Source organism: Eumetopias jubatus, unplaced genomic scaffold (genome assembly GCF_037043125.1).
Source record: "Eumetopias jubatus isolate StellerSeaLion01/CBP00866 unplaced genomic scaffold, mEumJub1_p1.0 scaffold_6, whole genome shotgun sequence".
Taxonomy (NCBI): Eukaryota; Metazoa; Chordata; class Mammalia; order Carnivora; family Otariidae; genus Eumetopias; species Eumetopias jubatus.
This window is the reverse complement of record NW_028274812.1, coordinates 103,481,594-103,506,002: the sequence shown is the minus strand read 5'-3', so window position 1 is coordinate 103,506,002 and position 24,409 is coordinate 103,481,594. Positions and strand designations below refer to the sequence as shown.

Below are 24,409 nucleotides of genomic sequence, written 5' to 3'. Positions count from 1 at the left end.
TTATTTATTCATGAGAGATAGAGGAGGAGACAGAGAGAGAGAGAGAAGCAGAGGGAGAAGCAGGCTCCCAAGGAGCAGGGAGCCCGATGCGGGACTCGATCCCAGGACCCTGGGATCATGACCTGAGCCGAAGGCAGACGCTTAACCATCTGAGCCACCCAGGCGCCCCACACTCTCAGATTTCTAACTATACTACAAAGCTCTAGTAATCAAAAACAGTATGTTGCTCTCACAAAAACAGACACTTAGATCAATAGAACAGAGAGTCCAGGAATAAACCCATGCTTACATAGTCAATTAGTCTGTGACTAAGGAGGGAAGAATATACAATGGGGAAAACATAGTCTCTTCAATAAATGATTCTGGGAAAACTGGACATCGACATGCAAAATAATGAACCCAGACTGCTTTCTTACACCACATACAAAAGTAACTCTAAATGGACTAAAGACCTAAATGTCAAGACTGGAAAGGATAAAGCTCCTAGGAGGACACATATGCAGCACACTCTTAGACGTCAGTCTTGGCAATATCTGTTTTGGATTTATATCCTCTGGGAAGGGCAACAAAAGCAAACAAATGGGACTACACAAAACTGAAAAATTTTGCACAGCAAAGAAAACCATCAGCATAGTGAAAAACAACTTATTGTATGACAGAAGATATTCACAAATGATATAATTGTTAATTGGTTAATATTCAAAATATATAAAGAACTCACACAGCTCAATATTAACAAAAAACCAAAATAATCAAGTTAAAAAATGGTCAGAGGACCTGAACAGACATTTCTACAAAAAACACCAAATACACATGGCCAACAGATACATGATAAGATATGCAACATTACTAATCATTAGGGAAATGCAAATCAAAACAATGAGATACCACTTTATACCTGTCAGAACAGCTAGTATAAAAAAAAAAAGCAAGAAATAACAAGTATTGAGGAGGATGTGGAGAAAGAGGAAACCTTGTGCACTACTGGTGGAATGCAAAATGGTATAGCCACCATGGAAGACAGTATGGAGGTTCCTGAAAAAATTAAAAATAGAACTACCATGTGATCCAGCACTTCCACTTCTGGGTATTTATCTGAAGAAAACAAAAACACTAATTTGAAAAGATATTTTGTCTCTATGTATATTGCAGCGATATTTACAATAGTCAAGATACAGATACAACTTGTGTCTATCATACATGAATGGATATAGAAAATGTGGTGTGTATATAATATATATATATTGTAAAGATGGGGTACACACACACACACACACACACACACACACACACACACACTGGAATATTATTCAGGCATAAGAAGAATAAAATCTTACCATTTGTGACAACATGAATGGACCTGGAGGGTATTATGCTAAGTGAAATAAGCCAGATAAAGAAAGACAAATATTCTATGATTTCACTTATACGTGGAATCTAAAAAACACAACAAAACCCATTCACAGATACAGAGAAGAATCTGGTGGTTGCCAGAGGGAAGAGGGTGGAAGGATGGGCAAAGTAGAAGAAGGGGAAAAAAAGTCACAAGCTTCCAGTTATGAAATAAATAAGACACGGGGATGCAATATACAACATAGAGAATATAGTTAATAATTTTTTAGCAACTTTGTATGGCGAGAGATAGTAGTTTAATTTATCCTGGTGTTCACTTTGAGTAAAGGACAGGTGGGGCTAGGTAGGGAGAGATAGGTAGGGGGCTACTGACCAGGCTCACAGAAATCCCAGATGACCAGAAATGTTAGAGATGAAATACTTTCATGAGAGTTACAAACAAAACCAGAGCTAAGGGAACATAAGGAGACGACCCTGTTTGTTTTGTTATAGACAAGATATTTTCATGAAAGGTACAAATTGGCCACTGAAATTTACCAAACCTGAAGGGGACATAAACATGGTGTTACCAGAGGTCAAGTTCTCTGGTCAGTTTTCTGTAGAAGACCCATCATAAAAGCCCTCAGTGGCAACCCATTAGGGACCCCCTCTCACCCTAGAGTTTTTTTCTTTCCTTTCTATTCTCACCTTCAGTTAATAAACTTTCACCTCACCCTTTTGTGTCCAGGAGATTCATCCTTGGACTCCGTGAGACAAGAACCCTGCAACTCTGCAACAACTTCAATAATGTATATATGTTGAATCACCATATTGTACACCTCAAACTCCTATAATATTGTATGTCGACCGTGCTGAAAAATATTTGTTGATTGAAAAAGGGCACATGTTCTGTAGTTTTAATACAACACAGCCAACATGTACATCTCATTTAGTGTATTAAAATTTTTTATTTTGTCCTTTTCAGCTCTGATTATGATTGACAATTCTTATTATAAAGGTACCATATGCAACCTTTTTGGAAGAAAAAATATTAAAAGATGGCAAAAGCAGGTAAGAGATAGTGGGAATAAATAGAAGATTGCTACCATGTGACAGACACTATGCTTTATAGTGTAAAGATTTCTTTCAACAGACTCAACAAAATGAAGTTCAGCCAGGTTTAGTTAATTTACCCAAGATCCAACAAAAAAGTAAATGGCTGTGCTGTGTCAGAAACCCAGGTCTACTTGATTCCAAACAGCAAGGCAGTTTTAGTGTTTAGATTCGTAATTCTTACAATTCATAGTTTTGAGAATTAAATGACATAATTGCTTTAAAAAGCATTAGGCACAGTAGTTGGCAGTCAACAAGTGTTGCTCTCACACATGTCTGGAATTGGGTCTATTTAAACAGTAGGGGGGAAAGCCTGGCTGAATTATACTTGTTCTAGCTCCTCTAAGAAATGTTTATGTTTGATTACAGTAATCCCATGTCCTTCCTCATATGGAGGCTTGAAAAAATGCCTGGCAATATTTCAAATAATGACTATTTCTTCCCCTGCTCAAGTAAAAGGATTTAGATGTTGTAGTCAGCTGACAGAGGCTAAATTAACCAATGATTTATTTCTGTAAAATATAATTTTGTGTGTGCCTAGCGTTTTGTTTTGTTTTTCCCACGAACAAATGCTTGTCATTCGTTAAGAACTTTGCAAGGTAAACTACGGGGTTCCCCGGAGGAGCTGGGCCTCTGAGGGTTGAAAGCAAGAGGTCTCTGTCTTTGGGCCTCTGTTTCTTGCCTTGTTTTCTGTTACGTCCCCCAGAACCTGCCGCTCTGCACAGAGCAACACCGCATCGCCCCCGCGGAAAGTGGGGCAACACAGGCTCACAACACAGGCTCACTCTGCTTAGGAGCAAAAACTTTGTTTCCCTCTGGGGCGACAAACCATACAAAACGGCCGTCCCAGCTGTGCCGAACTTCAAGGCGAAGGAGTAACCTCAACTCTTCCGGATTCCTTCCTCTTCAGCCTGCTGCACCTGGACGCGGGTGGCGCGCGACTCCTCGGCCCTGACGTCACCGCACCTGGCACCAGCTGGGGTGCCGGGTAGTGAGCCGGGACGCGGAGGGGGCGGGGCAGGGAGAACGAGGGGGTTCTCGCGAGATTTCCCTCCTCCCGGGTCCAGCTCCCGGCACCTTCCCGGCTTCTGTGGGGTCTCCACCTCTGTTTTCGGTGTCGCATTCTAGAACGGCGGTTGTGGAAGGGAGCGGCGGGAGGCTGGCTCCGGGGTTCGGCGGGCTCTCCCGGTTGGAGCCGGCGGCCAGGACGTACTGGCAGGTCCCACCCCTGCTGCGGGAGCGTCCGGGGTTTGGGAAAGCCGCCGTCTGGGCGGGCGGGGGAGGGCTCTCCCGCGCCGCCGCCGCCGCCGCCGCGGCTTCGGCGGAGGCCAGGAGCGAGGAGCCGCCGCTGTAGCTTCTAGCTCGCGGGCCGCGCTGACGGGACTGGCCGGGGAACGCCGCGGGCGGATGGAGGCATCTCTTCACCCCGCCTGAGTTCAGGAGGGGCAGGAGCGGAGCGCGGGGCCCGCCTCCCGCCGCAAGTGCGGCCGCGCGATCTGCCGGAGGAGGAGCAGGGGGCGCCGGGCTTCTTCCTGCGGGAGCCCCCAGCATGGGTAAGAGACTCGCGGGATTTTCCCGCCGCCCGGCCGGACCTTCACGATTAGGGCAGGCGGTTCCCCTTCTAGGTCTCGGCAGGGAGGGACCGGGGTCAGCCCCTTCGCGGCAACACCGCACCCTCTCCACCGCCCCTCCTCGCCCTGCCTTCCACCTTGCTCTTCTCGCAGAGAAATTGGTCGGAGGGCTTGCGGGTGCTTTCTCCTGCGCTCCCCTCCCCGCCTCTTCCTGCTCTCCGGAAAGGTGAGGGAAGGGGGGAGGGGGTACCCGGTCCCCTCTCCGCGCCCACTGCCCAGCTAACCTTAGCCTGAACTTCCCTCCCTTCCCCAGCCTCCTCTTTCCCTACCCCCTTCTGGTCGGATGGGGGAGGGTGGTGGAAAAACTTGACAAAGTAGCACTTTTAATTTCTTTATCTTCTGCTAGGCTTTGTATAGATTGGCCTTTTAATAAGTTTTTCGTTTGTTGTTGTTAGGAAAGGTAATTTTTTTTCCTCCGCTAAAACTTTTAAGGGAGGGATGTCTCAAGGACAGGGAAACTTGAGTATTTAATTTGTTTTTACCTAGGCAAGTGTGTTGGCACTTAAATATTAAATCTCTTCCTGAGGACCGAGTTAGGGTTTGATAGGATTTCAGTGTTGAACCCTTTGAGAAGCTGTTTCCTGTTTGGAGTTAGACTTCCTTGCGAGAGGAGAGAAAAGTACAAGGCCTTATTCGTTATTTACTATGTGCTTTAAAGTTTTGTTGGGAGCTAGAAGAAGCAGAATGTGTTGCAACCTGGTTTGAAAGGGAGTTTTGTTGAGTAGTGTAACAGTTCTTTTGATAGCACATTTCGGTGCGGGCTAGGCACTCTCTTAATCCTTTAAAAATTAAAAGCAATTGAAAAGAAGTGTGTGTGTGTGCCAAAATAAATGTGTGTCATTATAAAACATAAATTTGTGCCACCGTCGAGCATAAGCATGTTCTAGAAGAATAATCCCAACTTTGGTTTTGTAGAGTAAATCAGGAGGACTCTATCATTTTTTTGTAGTTGAGAGTTGGTACTCTTCATATCAACATACTGTTAACCGAAATTAATAATTCATACAGCTAACAAATGATTTAGAAGCAGGACAAATACAGACTACTGCTGATGTGGCACCTTCTGCCCACACAATGTTTTGTGGGCAATGCTTTAAGCATAGTGTTTACAGATCCTCGTTAGCTCTTCTGTATTTTACTAGACTTTCTACTTTTATGTCTTTCAGGTAACTTTTGTACACAAACTACTCTTATACCTCCAGAGGGTAAAACCTTTGCTGTTTGAACTTTCACATGAATTCCTTTCTAATTGATTTGTTGAGTTTACTGAGTATTTGACGGTTTATTCCTTTACGCATCAAATTATAAAACCCTTTTAACCGATTTGGATGAAAATCATACTAAAATATTTAATTCTTGTCTTAAATAGGATGCAGAATGTAATTAAACCTTTTGATGGCCTAGGGCCATCATTTGTGACCATCGGTTACTGTGATGCCTTGAGGGATGTGTTGGATTGTATATAGGACTGTTGATTCGATTCTTTTGCATTTTGATGTTATTTAAATATTTTCTGCTTTCCTATTGGATGTTTGTCACTCTGATTAGAGCCCCCTTCATTCTCCCTTCTCTAATTTTTCTACGAGTGTGGGAATCATTCAAATTTGTAATTCTGCATAAGGGGAAAATAAGTATACCTTTACTTAGTGTGTGAGATGTTACCTTGAGGAAAATTAGCATCAATACTTGGGCATTGGAGTATCTATTTTAATTGTTCAGAGGCCTTTCCTTAGTGACTTCTCTGCTGTGTTCTGGTTAGGCAAGTTGCCACATTATCTAGGTAAAGTGTGTTGTTTGTATGCTCTCAACTTGACTACCCAGCATGTGTTTTGAAGGTTGATTAGTTGGCATTTGTAGTTAATTTTTGAAAGGCATTTGTCAGGCATTTCTATATGAATGTATACTTTAAATTTATTGGTCGTGTAATAATGCATGTTAAAGTTATCAAAATCGTTTAAAAGGAGTTTTCTCTTTAATATAAATTTCATTTGCTTGGTTTTATTATCATCAGTCTTTATTTCTTATGATTTAAGATGGCAGCTTAAAAAAATATGTATGTTATTTTATCCGGTGTGTCACAGAATGAAAAAATCTTTAATTTCTTTGTTTTGAAATAATTTGGATACCTATTAAGTGATGGTTCCTACCATGTGAACTATTTAGGTAGGTAGTATAACTGGAGAGTTAAGAGCAGGGCTCTGGACCGGGACAGCTTAAGGTCAAATCCTGGCTCTTCCACCTATTAGCGGTTGTGACTGAGCGAGTTACTTAACCTGTCTCTGCTTCAGTTTCTTACTCTGTAAATGGAGTAAAAATAACCTCATAGGTTGTTACGGGGATTGGATGAGCTAATACTTGTAAAGTGTTTGGAACATGGCCAGTGTTGATTGCTCTTCTTTTCATTTTCAAATCATTTCCCTAATTCTTGCACCAACTTATAAAAACAATTCTCAATTTTTGACCTTTGTTAGAAGCTCATATTGCATTTACAAAATTGGTGGAACAAGATGTTTTGTAGTAATGCAGACATTCATTTTTTTTCCCAGAAATTTAATTTTATGTATCCTTATAAAAATTATGTAGGGAGTTTTTTTTTCCAGTATTGATTATATTTTGAAAAAGTCCATTATTGTTAGTAAGTTTAGTAGTTTTGGGGAAAGTAAATGGGATGAGTACTAGAAGACTAGTTTCTTTGAATTTTATGTTAAGCTAAAGCACTGCTTTTAGTTTGTTCATATAGAGGAATGCTTAACATGTAGAAATTTGAGGTATTCTGTGTGAAAGAATTTGTGAAGAGTTTAGAGATATAGAAAGGCAAAACTTAACTTTTCTTATTCCAGAAATACAGATTTGCATTTTGAAGGGGAAAAGATAGCAAATGGTACAAAGTGTTACAATGTCTGAATTTTTATTTTTGAAAAAGTAAGTGGATTTTAATGATTGAATTTCTATTAATTTTAGGTAAGGTTATGAACTTCTTAGTTCAGGTTGTTTTTTTTTTTAAGCTCATATATAGCCAGTCAACATGTTTAAATTATGAGGCAGTTTTAATGGACAGAAAAGTGCAATTGGTTTAGAGATGGTCTATGCACTAGTATAATAGAGTGATTTATTTCCTTATTTTACTTTGTTGCACTATTTGGAGAAAATCTTGACTCATGCAGATAAGTAGTGGCAAATGGAAGTTGCCTGCTAAGGGTTCACCTTTCAGTCTCAGGATTTATTTCGGTTAAACTGATCCAGAGCATGAAATAGTCATATTAGGAAATTTTTGTTTCAAATTTGGATCACTAACAAAACTAATAGTAAGTTGTATTTGTTAATTACTAAGTACTCGTGATCAGGTTTTTCTAAGTGTTTCAAACTTTGAATAGTTATAGTTCCATAAAATCCCATTAAGGGTGGAAATTCACACTGATAATATTTTATATTTTCCTGTGGAAACTAGCCTGATCTATGCCGTATACTTCTCTAAATGAGGAGTTTACAAAGTAAAATGATGTCACATTAACTTAATTAAGATCTAAATTTGAAGGCATTTGAGATAAAAACAAAGTTGTAAAACATGAAGTGCCTTTGGTTCATTCCATTTGCTAATCAAAAATGCCTCCAAATTTTTATTTGTATGTACTCCAGATCTGTGATTATGTTTTTGTCCTCTTTTCTGTGATGGAATATCTTTCTCTGTGAAATGTATTTTGATCGCAAATCAGTCATTGTGATACATCCTATCAATAAATGAAAGGATAAGAACCATATTATCATTTCAATAGATGCAGAAAAAGCATTTGACAAAGTACAACATCTATTCATGATAAAAACCCTCCACAAAGTAGGTTTATCAGGAACATATCTGAACATAATAAAAACCATCTATGAAAAACCAAAGCTAACATCATCCTGAATGGGGAAAAATTGAGAGCTCCTCCCCTAAGGTCAGGAACAAGACAGGGAAGGATGTCTACTCTCACCACTTTTATTCAACATAGTCCTGGAAGTCCTAGCCACAGCAGTCACACAACAAAAAGAAATAAAAGGCATCCGAATTTGTAAAGAAGAAGTAAAACTTTCCCTATTTGCAGGTGACGTGATATAGGAAACCTGACTCTACCAAAAAACTGCTAGAACTGATAAATGAATTCAGTAAAGTCACAGGATACAAAATCAATGTACAGAAATCTGTTGCATTTCTATACACCAATAAGGAAGCAGCAGAAAGTGAAATTAAGAAAACAATCCTATTTACAATTGCACCAGAAATAATAAGATATCTAGGAATGAACCTAATCAAAGAGATGAAAGACCTGTACTTTGAAAAGTATAAAACACTGATGAAAGAAATTGAAGACGACACAAAGAAATGGAAAGGCATTCCATGATCATAGATTGGAAGAATAAACATTTAAAAATGTCTCTACTACCTAAAGCAGTCTACACATTTACTGCAGTCCTTATCCAAATACCAACAGCATTTTTCACAGAACTAGAACAAGCTGTTCTAAAATTTGTGTGGAACACAAAAGACCCTGAAGAGCCAAAGCCATCTTGAAAAAGGAAAGCAAAGCTGGAGCCATCAGTTCTGGACTTCAAGTTACATTACAAAGCTGTAGTAATAAAAACAGTATGGTACTGGTACAAAAATAGACACATATATCAGTGGAACAGAATAGAAAATCCAGAAATAACCTACAATTACAAACATACAATTATGTGGTCAATTAATCTTTGACAAAGCAGAAAAGAATATCCAGTGAGAAAAAAGTCTCTTCAACAAATGGTATTGGGAAAAGTGGACAGCAGTTTGTAAAAGAATGAAACTGGACCATTTTTTACACCATACACAAAAATAAATTCAGAATGGATTAAAGACCTAAATGTGAGAACTGAAACCATAAAAATCCTAGGAGAGAACACAGGCAGTAACTTCTTTGACATCAGCCATAGCACCTTCTTTCTAGATGTCTCCCCAGGCAAGGGAAAACAAAAGCAAAAATGAACTATTGGGACTACATCAAAATAAAAAGTTTCTGCACAGCAAAAGAAGCAGTCAACAAAATTAAAAGGCAACCTGCAGAATGGAGAAGATATTTGCAAATGATATATCTGATAAAGGGTTAGTATCCAAAATACATAAAGAACTTATAAAACTCAACACCCAAAAACCAAATAATCCAGTTAACCAATGGGCAGAATTCATGAGTAGACATTTTTCCAAAGAAGACATACAGATAGCCAGCAGTGACATGAAAAGATGCTCAACATCATTTATCAGGCAAATGCAAGTCGAGACGATTATGAACTATTACCTCACAGCTGTTAGAATGGCTAAAATCATCAACACAATAAACAACGAGTGTTGGTGAGGATGTGGAAAAAAAGGAACATTCATGCACTATTGGTGGGAGTACAAACTTGATGCAAGCACTCTGGAAAACAGTTAAAAATAGAACTACGTTATGGTCCGGCATTTGCACTACTAGGTATTTACCCAAAGAATACAAAATTACAAATTCAGAGGGCTACATGTACCTCTATGTTTATTGATTGATTGATTGATTGAGAGAGTGGAGTCGGGGGCAGAGGGAGAGAGAGAAAATCCCAAGCAAGCTCCATACCCAGCGCGGAGCCTGACACGGGGCTTGGTCTCATGAACCTGAGATCATGACCTGAGCTGAAGTCATGGGTCAGATGCTTAGCCAACTGAGCCACACATGCATCCCATGCACCCCTAATGTTCATAGCAGCATTATTTACAATAGCCAAGATATGGAAACAGCCCGAGTGTCCACTGACTGATGAATGGATAAAGAAGATGTGGTATATATACATGTGCATGTGTGCGCACACACACAGTGGACTATTCAGCCATAGAAAGGAATGAAATCTTGCCATTTGCAATGACATGGATGGAGCTAGAGAGCATAATGCTACGTGAAATAAGTCAGAGAGAGAAAAATACCGTATGATTTCACTCATGTGGAATTTAAGAAGCAAATGAGCAAAGGGAAAAAAAAAAGAGACAAAGCAAGAAAGAGACTCTTAATTATAGAGAACAAACTGAAGTTTACCAGAGGGGAGGTGGGTGGGGGATGGGTGAAATATGTGATGGGGATTAAGCAGTGCACTTGTGATGAGCACTGGGTGTTGTGTGGAAGTGTTGAGTCACTATATTGTACCTGAGACTAATATAACACAGTATGTTAACTAACTGGAATTAAACATTTTATGTATGATAAATGTTTAAATTTCTAATGTATATGTAAAAAGTGGTGTCATGGCAAGGGCTTGAAGAAGGGCAAAGAAAGGTGTAATGATTCTTCATTTGGGTGAGAAGAAGACAAAGCTGCAGTTTTGTTTTCTAGGTAAAGTGGTGAAGCAAGGTTTTAAAGATCTGAAAGTGTTCAGTTTGTGTTCAAAAGAGAAAGGGTGAATAAAATCTAATATGTGATTGAAATTAGGTAAGTTTGGTTATCATTATGATTGCTCTGTGACTTGCTTAGTTGTAGGCTTTGATATCCAGCTACTAGGCAGATTGACCTCAAGTAGGATTTTGGTCTTTCTAGATGGAGGAGAGGCCAAAACATTGGTCTGGGGAATCTGGATAGAGGTCCATATGTTTCTATAGTCAGTCTGTCAGCATGAGGGATGTGTGTAGTAAAAGGCAGTGTATAGAAAAATAGATGGAGTGGGCCAGCTTGGTGTGGGAATGGGATGGTGGTTGGTAGCAGGCACTAGGTAGATGTTCAGACTGATATCTTGTGGGAAAGGGGAGGAAATGGGGTTTGGCAGTAGGCTTTGAAGACCTAGCCACAAGGAAACAAACTAGACAGGGCTCAGATTTTTATGAGAGATACAAGGTAGGTATTTGTTCCCAGGCACAAAAATGAACTTGGTTATTGGAATTGTTTAGGATGAGCCAAGCATTAATACTGAAAGATGCTGAGCTCCAAAGCTATAGATGTTATATATTTTCTGTCTTGAGAGCATATTACTAGTCTGTATTCGTACCTGGATCTGTAAGTGGTCTTGGATAACTGGGGTGGAATTAGATTCTCTGTCCAAATGCTTGAGAGGATATTCCCTGGTCACAGTCTGGAATTCCTTCTGTTTATTAGGTCCCAGTGATTTGATGTGTCTGCTTTTTCTTTTTTCTTTTATTTTAAAAGATTTTATTCATATATTTGGCAGAGAGAGACTCAGAGAAGGAACACAAGCACGCACGGGGAGTGGGAGAGGGAGAAGCAGGCTTCCCGCTGAGCAGGAAGCCCGATGTGGGGCTCAGTCCCAGGACCCTGGGCTCATGACCTGAGCCGAAGGCAGATGCTTAACCAGCTGAGCCACCCAGACGCCCCTCTGTCTGCTTTTTCTTTGCTGTTCTTTTTCACCTGAGTTCCTCCTCTTTCAGACACATTGCAAAGCAGATTACAGTTTCAGCCTACCATTCTGTTTTAGAAACAAGCACACAATCCTTAATAAGTGTTGAGTAGTCATAACTACCAATATAATATTAAACAGGCAAGTAAGATATAAGAAATTTTTTTAAAAGATTTTATTTATTTATTTTGACAGAGAGAGAGGGAACACAAGCAGGGGGTGGAAGAACGAGAAACAGGCTTCCCAGTGAGCAGAGAGCCGGACGTGGGGGTCAATCCCAGGACCTGGGATCATGACCTGAGCCGAAGGCAGATGCTTAACGACTGACCTACCCAGGAGCCCCAAGATATAAGAAATTTGAAAGTATCAATAATGAGTGGTTTCTTGGTTTACTGAAGTGGAGTTAGGCTCTTTTTTAGAAAGACTTGGGTTTTTGTTTTTTGTTTTTGGAGAGTGTACCTCTCATTTTCACTCCTACCAAACTCCTCCGTTTTCTCTAATTGTCTTTTAGGTTCATGTTAGATGTTTAGAGAGTCATTTATTACCATTGTTAAGCAGATAAAATTCCCTTCATAATCTTAGTAGGGCTTCTCTGACCCAAGACTGTGTTATAATACCTGTTGACCCTTGAACAACTCCGGGATTAGGGGTGCTGAACACCACCTCCCCCCGCCCCTGAAGTTGAAAATTCCAGTATAATTTTGATTCCCCCAAGACTGCGCTAATAGCCTACTTTTGGCCAGAAGCCTTACTGATAAAACAGTCAATTAACACGTATTTTGTATGTTACATGTATTCTCTGAGAAAATACATTTGCAGTATTATACTGTACTTATCAAAAAAATCTGTATATAAATGGACCAGAGCAGTTCAAACGTATGTTCCTGGGTCTAAGGTACTTTGATTTTTCAGTCAGAACTCTGGTTTTAGTTCCAAGTGAGGTAGACATTTTCCTTTCGGGGTCCTAAAAGTTTCCTCCCTTGGACTAAATTTAATATTGTTTCTTTTTTTTATTTTGGTTTTTGTTTGTTTCTGAAGGTGTCAGATACCTGGATGTTCTAGTCTCTCAGTGACTGTTTTCATTAAACTGAAAATGTATTTACTAGTTGTTCACATTTAAAGGAGCTTTTACTCTAAGAAGAAGCTCTGCTTTTAAAAAATTCAGTGTTCTAAATTGATATGTAGCCTAAGATGTTGATCTGTTGCCAGATATGGCAATGTTATAGACTCTTTCTTTCCTAGAACCTATTTATACCATCTCAGTCCTTTCCTGCCTCTGGGTAGGAGACTTGCATTTTATAATCTTTCAAATTCTGTATGTGTTATTAAACTTCCCATCATGATCCCATTCTCTTTCCCAACTAATTTACAAAACAGAGATGACTAATATGGGATCCTAAATTCCAGCATCTGTTTTAGTGTCTTGTAGCTCACGTTCTTTTTTGATGATTTGGCGTTCACGTATTCCAAGAGAGTGACTGTGTGGCACCTAATCACTGGGAGTTTCTAGTAGAAAAATAACAACTTTAAGTATGCTAACAGTTACCACCAACATTAAGACAAAGGTTCTGTTGCAAGGTCTTATGGTAAGGAAAGGAGCTTTATATGAAAGATTAATCAAGGGGCACCTGGGTGGCTTGGTGGGTTAAGCGTCTGCCTTCGGCTCAGGTCATGATCTCAGGGTCCTGGGATTGATTGAGCCCTGCATCAGGCTACCTGCTCAGCGGGAAGCCTGCTTCTCCCTCTCCCACCCGCCTGCTTGTGTTCCTTCTCTCCTGTCTCTCTCTGTCAAATAAATAAATAAATTATTATTATTATTTTTTTTTTTAAAGAAAGATTAATCAAGAGGTATTTGCCTTAATGTTAGGAATGTGGTTAATGCCATGCTAGCCACTAGGGGGATTAGGACAAATATGTTTTGGTGCGTTAAGTAGTTGATAGCAGTTTTACGGGTTGGGCCTATTATTAGAATTACTTGGATTAAAAAAAATTCCTCAACCCCTGGAGATTCTAACATATGTTCCTCTCTTTTCCTCCCTCCAGGGGTTGATGAGTGTCATGAATGTTTTGGGATGGCTTGTAGTGCTATGATATGAATATGACTTAACTTGATAGGAATAAAACTTAACATGTGAATCATTAGAAATCTAAACAGGAGAGGGAATGTAGCACATGAAGAGGATTATTCCATTGTCAGAAATGTTAAAATGTTATAGGAGAAGCATAAGGAAGATCAGGATATAGATTCCTGTGTTGGAAGATAAATGGGATTTGTTCATCTCTCATTAGTTTGACCAGTGACATGGCAGTATTTTTTTTTTTTTTGTATTCCTGGCACCGAGTCTTTAGAATTAGGTACACTTTCATTTGCACTGATATTTTTAAGATTCTCTTACTTGAAATATTAAAACTGTCTTAACATTGTCAGTATCTATCAGTGCCCTAGTACTGAGGCCAGAAATTTATGTAACATCTAGACTGACTTTAATAACTGTAAGAGTGAAATTTCTAGAGTATTTATTTATCATGATTATTATAATAAGTGCCAAATTGCTTGTTTTGGGCTTTAAGTATAGAAATTAATACATTTGTTTGTTTGTTTTTTAAGATTGTATTATTTGATTTTATTCTATACCAGGTGGTGGGCACAAAGCAATCCTCCTTAATAAAGTTGACAATTAACTTCACTTAGAACACTTTTAATAAGGCACATAAAAAGTATTCATCTTACAAATTGTTCTGCAATCCCAGTATACAGTAGCTTGGAAAACAATGTTTAGAAAGCAAAAGCCAATGTAAACAGAATAAAACAACAATTATCGTACAGGTTTCCTATGGCTCTGATTTTATAGTTTTCTTATCACATCATCAATGTCAGAAATCTGTTCCTTCAGCCGGCTTCATTGCTTGGGATTTAAAGAAATACCTTTTCTTTCAGGTTTCATTTCACCTTCTAGATCCATCCCGTATTCATTAACATGAACTAGAACTTTCCTTTTAGTGTCCCGAACACTGATGTGTACCTCATTTTCCCAATCTGAAACATGTTATTGTCTGTGCTGCTGCTCTGCTCAGAGGATGACTGAGCTCTTGAAGTGTCACCCGTCTTGCTTCTTCACAGGTTTTTCTGGAGCAACTTGCTTTTTCCTCTTTAACTTTTTGTCAACCTCACTGTCAGAATCGCTGCCAGAAGAGTTTGAAGAAACAAGTTCCTTTGATTTAGGCCTTGCTCCGCTCTCGCAGCCGAACTGCCTTCTGCTCGCTCACTTGCAAAACAGAAAATATATTTGTAAAATTGAGACCATCAGTCTTGGCTAAAGTAGAGTATAATGTTTTAAGGAAATATTAAAGTTGATCTTTCAAATGTATACTCTCCTACTTGCTTTTTATTTATTCTTTAGAGCAGAAACAACTAACTTTAAGTTATTTAGAGATGTGTTCTCCTTATATCAAAGTTTTGTGTTATTTAAATTCCTACTCTGCTGCATCAGGTTGCACTGTTGAGTATTTTGTCTTGCTGTTTTGGAGTGTGTGTGCATAAATAAGATGAAGACTCCATTTTTACTTAAGTATTAATTACACCATTCTTATCAAACACATTTTATAAGGCAGTTAAAAAAATTTGCCTTAAATGATGAACATAAATCTGTTGAGAGTGCAGAATTTCAAATGAATGTCAAATGAAGATGTAAAGGTGATATTTTAGACCCCAAGATAATCCCTTTCGCACAAATATTTCCTGAATTTCTTATATTCTTTCTATTTTATAAAACCCAGTTGAACTTAGTTAGAACCTCATAGTGTAAAGCCTAAATAAAAACTCCTTTGTTATTCCCTTCATTTCATATGTAATGAATGACCTTATTTGCCCGGAGCTCATTGATGCCAGAGACTGTATTACTTATTTTGTTCTACTAAAAAAAATTTAACCCCCTTAATAACTAGCAGAAAATTGTGAGTCTGCTATGTAGCCACTAAATCTATGATGCAATTATACTTTAATTTGGAATAATTGGGGAGAGGGATCCAGCCAGTCTAATGAATATTACAAAATTTAAGTGTGTTGAAATATGTCCACCTAAACCCGGCTAAAAAAATGCTGACTACTGGAGCTACTGTTTCAAGTTGGTATGAGATCTAACTTTCTTTTTAGAAATAAACTCTTTGGGGTGCCTGGCTGGCTCCGTCAGATTGTGTGACTCGATCTCAGGGTTGTGAGTTCAAGCCCCACATTAAGTGTAGAAATTATTTGAAAATAAAGTCTTAAAAAAAAAGAAATAAATTCTTTAATCCTTTCTGTAAGACTCATTGAGGTTCTTAAATTCTTTTAATAGAGTCAGTAACTTGGGATATTAAGCATCTTGTCAGGTGGGTTGCTGATGGCTTACCTCGTCTGTTTTGCATTGACGTTACATTCTCCTAGTAAATAAAGGGAAGATTATCTGTTTCACAAATCAGAGACATTTCTATATAAGTCCCCAATTTATCATGTTAAATTTAAGTGTAAAGGCTTAAGTTGCTTAAACATTTGTTTAAAATAAACAATGTTGAGTAAACTGTAAGATTGTACTATCTTAAATGGGTATTGTGAAACAAGTATACATTATGTTCTTTGGAGCATACTAACCTGATAAATTCCATATATGATTAAAAGTTTCCTAATAGATATGTTAAAAAATTAAAAGGAATAGGGGTGAAATTAATTTTAATATTTTGGATGTGTTGGGTTAAAGAAAATAATTATTTCAACATATATTCAGTATAAGAAATTATTAGATGGTTTCCATTTTTTTGTGTCTTTGAAATCTGATATGTATTTTACATTTATTTAACATTTTGGTTTGGACTAGCCATAATTCAAGTGCTTAGTAGTCACGTGGCATTTTTAGAATGTAAACCCTTAGGTTTGTTGTGAATCTAATGAGAATATATATGAAAATATTTTAAAGTTATGCAATTGTAAATTATTATAAAAGGAATTGTACTATTTTAGGGTTTGTTAATGATAAACCATTTTTGGTTTTATCTGATTAATTCTGTATTAGGTGTTTAATTATTGATTATTATGGTTAAATAAGTTAAATATTTTCTCATGGGAAAAATGTTCAGTTTAGTGGATTGCATGTAATAGGCCTGACGTTTATTTCATTCTGTCTTCTAAAAAAAATGTGGTTTTTGGCAAATGGCCTACTGGTATATTAGAGAATTTGAAGCTTTTGAACAACATTTGGATTGTTACCTCAAAGTATAATTTGGCCTTAGTAATTAATTAGAGAGCTGTTCTTTCAGTTTATAATGCTTAACTTCAGAGATAAGTAAGATTTAAGAGTGGTATTTCACAAATAAATGAATGGTGTTGGTCAAGAGCACAAAAGAAAAACACAAATAATTATTGGGCATGTAATGTGTTCTCAGAAATGACATAGGAATATATTTCAGGAGCCTGTCAGTTTTAAACATGTAAAATTTTGCATGGACCTTTGTGATGGAATTGTTTGGGGTAAAGGATCTGTATCTTTTATTGGATTTTCAGTGAGGTCTGAGTTCTGAAAAAGGTTCTCAAGGACTCTTAAATAGCTATTGTGTGAGTTCTTTCCCACCTTTTAACATTTCTAGTTCTTTGTAATGAGTCATGTTCCATAGTAATTGCTTTTTCCCAGAATAATAATAATTATAATTCTGTCTTGTTAGTAAATACTTTGATTTAAATTAGATACTGTATCAGCACGGACAGAAGCATTCAAAATAAAAAGGTGGGCAAGTTCCTTGTCCTGGGTTGCTGATGATTAATGGGTAGATTGCAGTATATTGCGATATATTGTAATGGGTGTTAACATTTGGTGAATATTATTAGGTACTCCTATTTAAGGCATAGTTTTGAGCACTTTACAGGCATTATTTAATTCTCAACAAATCTATATATTTTTGGGTTCTGTTATTTTTCTCATTTTACAGATTAGGAAGGAAGCACAGAAGTAGTTTACTGAATACAGGCAACTGTGTATTCCAGTGCTTGCGCTACTCTTAACCATTATAAATGGGGAGCGAATTCCTAACTTCCTCCGAGAGGTGTCATTAGGGTTACAGATAACAGGCATTCTTGATCCTTCTTACCTTGCCCTACTTTTTTTTTTTTTAACCCATTCTTTCCACATTGTAACTTACTTTGTATTTTCCTTATTTACATGTTTATTGCTTGTCTTACCCTTCTAGAATATAAATGTAGAGTATAAACTCCAGGAGTGCAGAGCTTTGGTTTTTTTTTTTTTTTCCCTTTCTACCTTAGAGGTACCTGGAACTAGTGGCTACCTTCCAGTAGCAGCCACTCAAATACTTGCTGAATGAGTATTATCATTATACTTGCGTTAGAAAGAAGAATTTAAAATTCTAGGCAATGTGATGTCTTTCATTTCAGTGCTACAAATAGCTGTTTAGTACATTTGATATGTTAGGCACTGTGATGGGGCTTGGGCCTACAAAGATAAGTAAAACAGAGTCCCCTGCTCTCAACCCTGGCCAGGTAATGTTTTCTGGTAATTTGAATTTAACACCTTTTTGAGTGTAAGGATTTAGGTTATTTTTTAATGCACGAATTTACTTTTGGTGTATGCTTGGAAATGTGGAGAAAATAAAATGATTTCATGATTCTGATTTTCTTACAGGTTCTTGCAGTTATATAACTTCATTACACTTTTAAGGTCTACTTGAAGAGTGAAATTGTCTTTTAAACCCAGTTTCCATTTTTTGGTAACCTTAAAATTTCTTTTTTAATTGATACTTTGCTAATTATTAGCATTTAGGGAATGCTTACAATGCTAGGTATTTTATTCAGTATTTAATTTCCCCTGGAGCATTCTGGGGTAAAACATGGTTTCCATTTTTCAGAATTAGAAATTGAAGAGATTGTTACTCATCCAAGGTCAGAGAAAGGATGTGAAGAAGGCTGGATTAAAGTTCTATTGCTTTGATTTTAAAGCATGCCCTCTTAATTTTTTTTTTGTTTTGTTTTTAAGATTTATTTGAGAGTGAATGTGTGTGCGCGCGCTCGTGCGCGCGTGCACGCGTGCACGCTGGGAGGGGCAGAGGGAAAGAAGCAGACCTCCAGCTGAGTGCAGAGCCTGACTTGGGGCTTAATCCCATGACCCTGAGATCATGATCATGTCCTGAGCTGAAATCTAGAGTTGGACATTCAACCGACTGGAACGTGCAGGCACCCCTCTTAATTATTTCTTAAAACATTGGGGGGAAAAGTTGAGCTAAACAGAGCAAGTAATACTGATTGAAATACCTGTCCTAATGTGGTTTAAGAATAAAGAAATGACATTAAATCTTTATCATCCTAAAATTGTGGATTGGTATTACACATTGTACATGTATTTGGGTAATTATTTTCTCTTAAAAGATTTTTAACTAATTTTAACTGTGTGTTACACTTTGGTCTTTTACTTACGTATTCAGTAGACTATCATAAGACTTTTTTGGTGAATTCTATAAAATTTTATGACAAATGCATGGTATTTTATATGGCTTGAAACGTGCTTAAAACTAATTTTAGTATTTTCTCAAAGTTAATGGGAATAATAATCTGAATGAGAAATATTTAGTTAAATTTTCTAACTTGTTTGCTCTTCAGATAAATTTTATTTGTTCTTAGGCTTTGTTATTTTGTAAGGAGCCATTAGTCACGCATGCATGGTAATTTGTTTTCAACTAATTATTAAGTATTTGGTCTTTGTGGGATTAAAATACTTTTGTTTTTAAAATTTAGATTATTTTTATAGACATTTATCACAGATCTGATTTAGTAATATTAAAAGGATTGTAATACTGTGTAAAAATTTTCTTACACCACATATTCTCTTCTCTGATAAAGTACCTGATATGCAAACTTTTGTGCTCTATTTGAATACAAATGGAAGGGGTGGGTTTTGTGTATGGTATCTTTAGAGTGATTTACTTACCTCTGTTGAAAAAAATGTAAGAAACGCTGTTTATCAGTTCTATTTTAACGAACATGAGGAAATTTTCTTATTAGTATTTTGACATTCTGGATAACTTTAGGGAACCTAAATAATGTCACTGGTAAATGATATTAAGCAATGCTCATCAATTTTGCATTTCTGCATTTATGTAAGGATAGTCCTGGAAAGAAGTTTCTGGTAAAGACTTTTGGTTCTGGTAAAAAATAAGTATTTAATCTTGGGAATAAAAAGTACTAAAATAAATAGTACTAAAGTACTAAAAAAAATAAAATACTTTTTATCTTTTCTATTTTTAATGGAATCATTAAAGTGTTTCTATTATTGCTTCTTTGGAATAAAGCTTATACTTGTTTCTGAATTTACAGTGGAGTATGTTTTTATAGAGAGGAAAAGTGGAGGGGGGGAGGGGCCGAGGGAGAGGGAGTCTTAAGCAGACTCTCTACTGGGTGCAGAACCCTAAGTGGGGCTCGATCCCGTGACCTCAAGATCTTGACCTGAGCCAAAAAAAACCAGGAGTCGGCACTTAACTGACTGCACCACCCAGGCACCCCAATGGAGCATAGTTTTGTTAATTTTTGTATAAGTTCTTGTAATTTGTCATTTGCTATAATAAAGGTTAAAGCTTAATGGTATGATATAACCAGTGGTATAATACAGAGTACATTTAATTTGACAGACCTAATTAGATATTGTGATACCTATCTATATTGTATTGATTAGAACCAAAGTAAATATTCCCTAGTGAATGTCCATACAACTCAAACCTGTTTGGAATTTGTATAAATTGCTTATATTATGTTTTTTATGATGTGATTTTTCATTATCAGAAGAATACATGTTTATTGGGGCAGAATAGTTGGTGAACTTATATTACCATTGATATTTTGTGCGCAATTAAAAAAAATTTCTGGATTTTAAGAAATTTAACCTTGGTTTTCAGATTTTGTTTTTTAAAAAAATCACTTTTTTGTTTTTAAAATCACTATTAAAAAATTTTTGAAAATGTAGACTCCTTAAAAAATACTATCATCAACCCCCCTGCGTGGTCCCCCTCCCTACTGAGTCCAGGTTGCTAAGAAAATATGTTTCTTTTTTTTTTCAAAGTGAGAATTAAATTCCTAGAGTGGCTGTACTTCATTTTAAATACTACATTTTCTTTTGCTTGTTTTCAACCTTGGTTGTATTATTTTTCTTTTTGGTTCTTAGAAATGCTTTTAATTCTTTGGTTTGCTGCAAATATTTATTCCTAGTTTCCAGTTTGCTTGCTTTTAAATTTTGATTGTTTTGTTTGCTTAGAAGCTTCTCACCACAATCTTGATATTTACTTCCATTTCCTTCCCTCCCTCCTTTGCATTTCTCCTACCCTCTTCCTTGCGCGTGCGTGCGTGTGTGTTTGTATGTGTATGTGTGAGAGGAGAGGTGTTTTTTGTTTGTGTGTGTGGGTTTTTTTTAAGCTTGATTTTTTAGTAATCTCTATACCCAGTGTGGGGCTGAAAACTACAACCCTGAGATCGAGAGTTGCACACTCTTCTGACTGAGCTAGCCAGGTGCCCTGAGAAGAGTTCTTTTTCACTCAACTAGAATTTACAGGATGAGATGAAAATCGGTATGTAGCATATTTCCCCTTATATGGAATTTTTCAACCTTAGCAGTTTTGGGTCAGAAATTAATTTGTGTGGTGGACTATCCTGTGCATTGATGGATGCTTAGCAGCATCCCCGGCCCCCACCCACTAGATGCCAGTAGCATTCCCTGAGCTGTAACAACTGAAAATGTGTCCAGACTTTGCCAAGTGTCCCCTGTGGGGCAAAATCATCCTGGTTGAGAACTACTGCCCTAATATAAACTAGGTCTGAATGTACATGTTATAAATATAGTTATCCTGAGAAGAACTGAATTGCTAATTTGGCCCCAAAGCTTGTGTTTTCTGGGGCAAAGCTTGAGGTTAAGACCTCATGTTAGGAGCTTTTTACTGGGACAAGAGGGATTGAGTTCACACAAAACACACTAACGTTCAAGTTTATCGAATGCTACTTTGAATCTGTGGATCGTGTGGTTTTTCTTAATTTTATCTGTTTATATGATAAATTAGATTTTCCAAGATTTCTTTCTTTCTTACTATTTTTTCAAAGTAAGCTTTACACCCAAATGGAGCTTGAACTCATGACCCTGAGATCAAGAGTTGCATGCTCTACCGACTGAGCCAGCCAGTTGCCCCAGATTTTCCAAGATTAAACCTCTATCCCCTGCTTATTGTGGTGGCTAATTATCTATGCATTTGATAGAACCTTATGTGTTTGAGACAGTATATTTGTGGGTACAATTTTTGGTCTTAATATCACTTAAATTGTTTTTAAATAATGATTATTTTAAGATAGTGAAGCTTTGTAGGCTTATTTTGTGTTTTATGGTAGTTTTGAAAGAATTAACCTTTAAAACAAATCATCTGTTTTTGGGAACTGTTTTTGAGGCTATTTTTAGGCCACTTTCTGATTTTATTCCTGGATGATGGCTGTTGATTTTATTTTTAGTCTCTTGAGTAATTCGTGTTTCTTTTTAAAATAGAAATTTATCCATTTAATTGAGATTTAGGGTTGGAAATTTATAGTCTAACCAAGAACCAGCCCAGTTTCATAGGTTGTCACATGACTCTGAGCCTCTGAGTCTGGCCCCAACTCTGCAGCATCCCATTTTAGAGTGCTGAATTGACAGATCTCTTTGTGTATTCTGTAATCTCTTGTGGCTCCAGTTTATTTTTCATTGCTCATCCTGATAGGCTTCTTTGAAGTATTTAATCTTTTGAGATGTTTTAGAAGTGGATTGCTGGGTGAGCTAACCATACAAGTGCTACTATTGTTTATTGGTTAGTTAAATAATCATAACTTAAGTCTTTGGGTTTAGGATGGCTATTTGTATATATATTGGCAAAAATATCCCCCCAAATCTAGGATGAGTTTGTTTATTTTGTTTTAATTTTTTTATTTTATTTATTTATTTATTTAATTTTTTTATTGAGAGAGAATGAGAGAGAGAGAGCACATGAGAGGGGGGAGGGGCAGAGGGAGAAGCAGACTCCCTGCTGAGCAGGGAGCCTGATGCGGGACTTGATCCTGGGACTTCAGGATCATGACCTGAGCTGAAGGCAGTCGCTTAACCAACTGAGCCACCCAGGTGCCCTTGTTTTTATTTTTTTTAAAGATTTTTATTTATTTATTTGAGAGAGAGCGCCAATGAGAGGAGCAGGCTCCCCTCTGAGCAGGGAGCCCGATGTGGGGCTAGATCCCAGGACCCTGGGATCATGAGCTGAAGGCAGACACTTAACCTACTGAGCCACCCAGGCGCCCTAGGATGTGTTTATTTTGAAGTTTACTGACTTTAGGAATATCTGGTTCATTTAGCTCTAATAAATGAGAAGTTAGTGTTTTTGGTTGTAGTTTATCTGAAAAAAATAAAAAATACTACTTGAACTATGTATAAAATAGCTTTTACAACAAACTAATTTTTAAGGAATAAGTAAATTTTACTTAGACATGAACTGTTGAAATGAAAGTTGGACTTCCGAGTAGAGATTTTGTTAAAGTGGATAAAATATTTGAAAGTCAACTCAGGGTGCCTGGGTGGCTCAGATGGTTGAGCGTCTGCCTTCGGCTCAGGTCATGATCCCGGAGTCCTGGGATCGAGTTCCGCATCGGGCTCCCTGCTCCTTGGGAGCCTGCTTCTCCCTCTGCCTCTCTCTCTCTCCCTTTCTCTGTCTCTCATGAATGAATAAATAAAATCTTAAAAAAAAAAAAAAGAAAGTCAACTCAGTATAATTCTCCTGCAAGAAGGCACAAATAATTTAGAGTAATTCAACATAATTTAAGGAGGAGTTCATTGTGTTGCTGACATATTTTTTTGCCACACTTCATGACTCACTATAATATTTTGAAAAACATTGTGTATGTTTATATATACATATGTATAGTTTATATGTGTATACATATATATGAATATCATTAAAGAAATTTAACAATTCTCATATCCAAATATAGGTGTTATAATTAAGTAGATGGCTAAGATCAGATAGCACTATTGAGAAGTAGACAAGAACTTGAAAAACAGTACATTTGTAAGTCAGGAACATTTCTTGTTCCATATGATGTGTACTGTAGAACTTGTGGTTTCTAAGACAGTGAAGTATTGTTGGAAGATTGGGATTAACTTTTTTGTATTGAGTTTAGTCTTAAATTATAAGAGAATTCTATCAGAGTAGGGCAGATGGGATTTATGGCTTTTTAATGATTCCTTCAGGGTTGAAACATACCCCATTGATTCTAACTAGCTCTACTTCTAGGTGAAAGGTTTTGATGTATGCTGTGGGGCATAACATTAGATACCCCCCTGTATCACCTTGGAATGAACCCTAGCTGGAAAAGAACGACATTATAATAAGGAACACTTGCATAATTGGGGTTCTGCCACACTAATGTTCTGTAAATACAGCACATTATGAATTACCAACGTTAGTATCATCTTTAATTGTAAAACTGTTCATTTTAGGAAGTTTAGAGAAAACAGAATAAAGAAGGAGGAAAAAAAGACCTGTACATTTCTACAGAGTGAACAGTTATTTTGATGTATATCAGGTCTTAAAAAAGAAATATATTTTACAGATTTGGTTTGTACTTTATACTTAGTTTGGTCTCTTGCCTTAATCATTTGAAATTTCCCTCTGCTGTGCAAAAGCTTTTTATTTTGGTGTAGTCCACATAGTTTTTTTTTTTATTCATTTCCCTTACCTGAGGGGACACATCCATAAATATTTTGTTAAGGCCAATGTCAGAGACTACTGCCTTTTTTTTTTTTTTTTAAGATTTTATTTATTTATTTGAGAGAGAATGAGATAGAGCATGAGAAGGGGGAGGGTCCGAGGGAGAAGCAGACTCACTGCTGAGCAGGAAACCCGATGCGGGACTCGATCCTGGGACTCCAGGATCA

General features: G+C 37.2%; 1 protein-coding gene and 1 pseudogene across 2 annotated transcripts in view; one reads left to right on the top strand and one right to left on the bottom strand.

Annotated features, from left to right (window-relative positions):
- Positions 1-3,489: 3,489 nt before the first annotated feature.
- Positions 3,490-24,409, top strand: part of CD2AP (CD2 associated protein) — a 133,449-nt gene continuing 112,529 nt past the window's right edge. Inside the window, exon 1 of one of the 2 annotated variants that reach the window (XM_028097779.2) lies at positions 3,490-3,998. In XM_028097779.2, coding sequence (XP_027953580.1) covers positions 3,995-3,998 — 4 coding nt within the window. In that variant the 5' untranslated portion in view covers positions 3,490-3,994. The remainder of the gene's footprint in view (positions 3,999-24,409) is intronic. The other variant, XM_028097778.2, reaches the window with a different exon arrangement.
- On the bottom strand, positions 14,297-15,854 carry LOC114204587 (activated RNA polymerase II transcriptional coactivator p15 pseudogene; annotated as a pseudogene).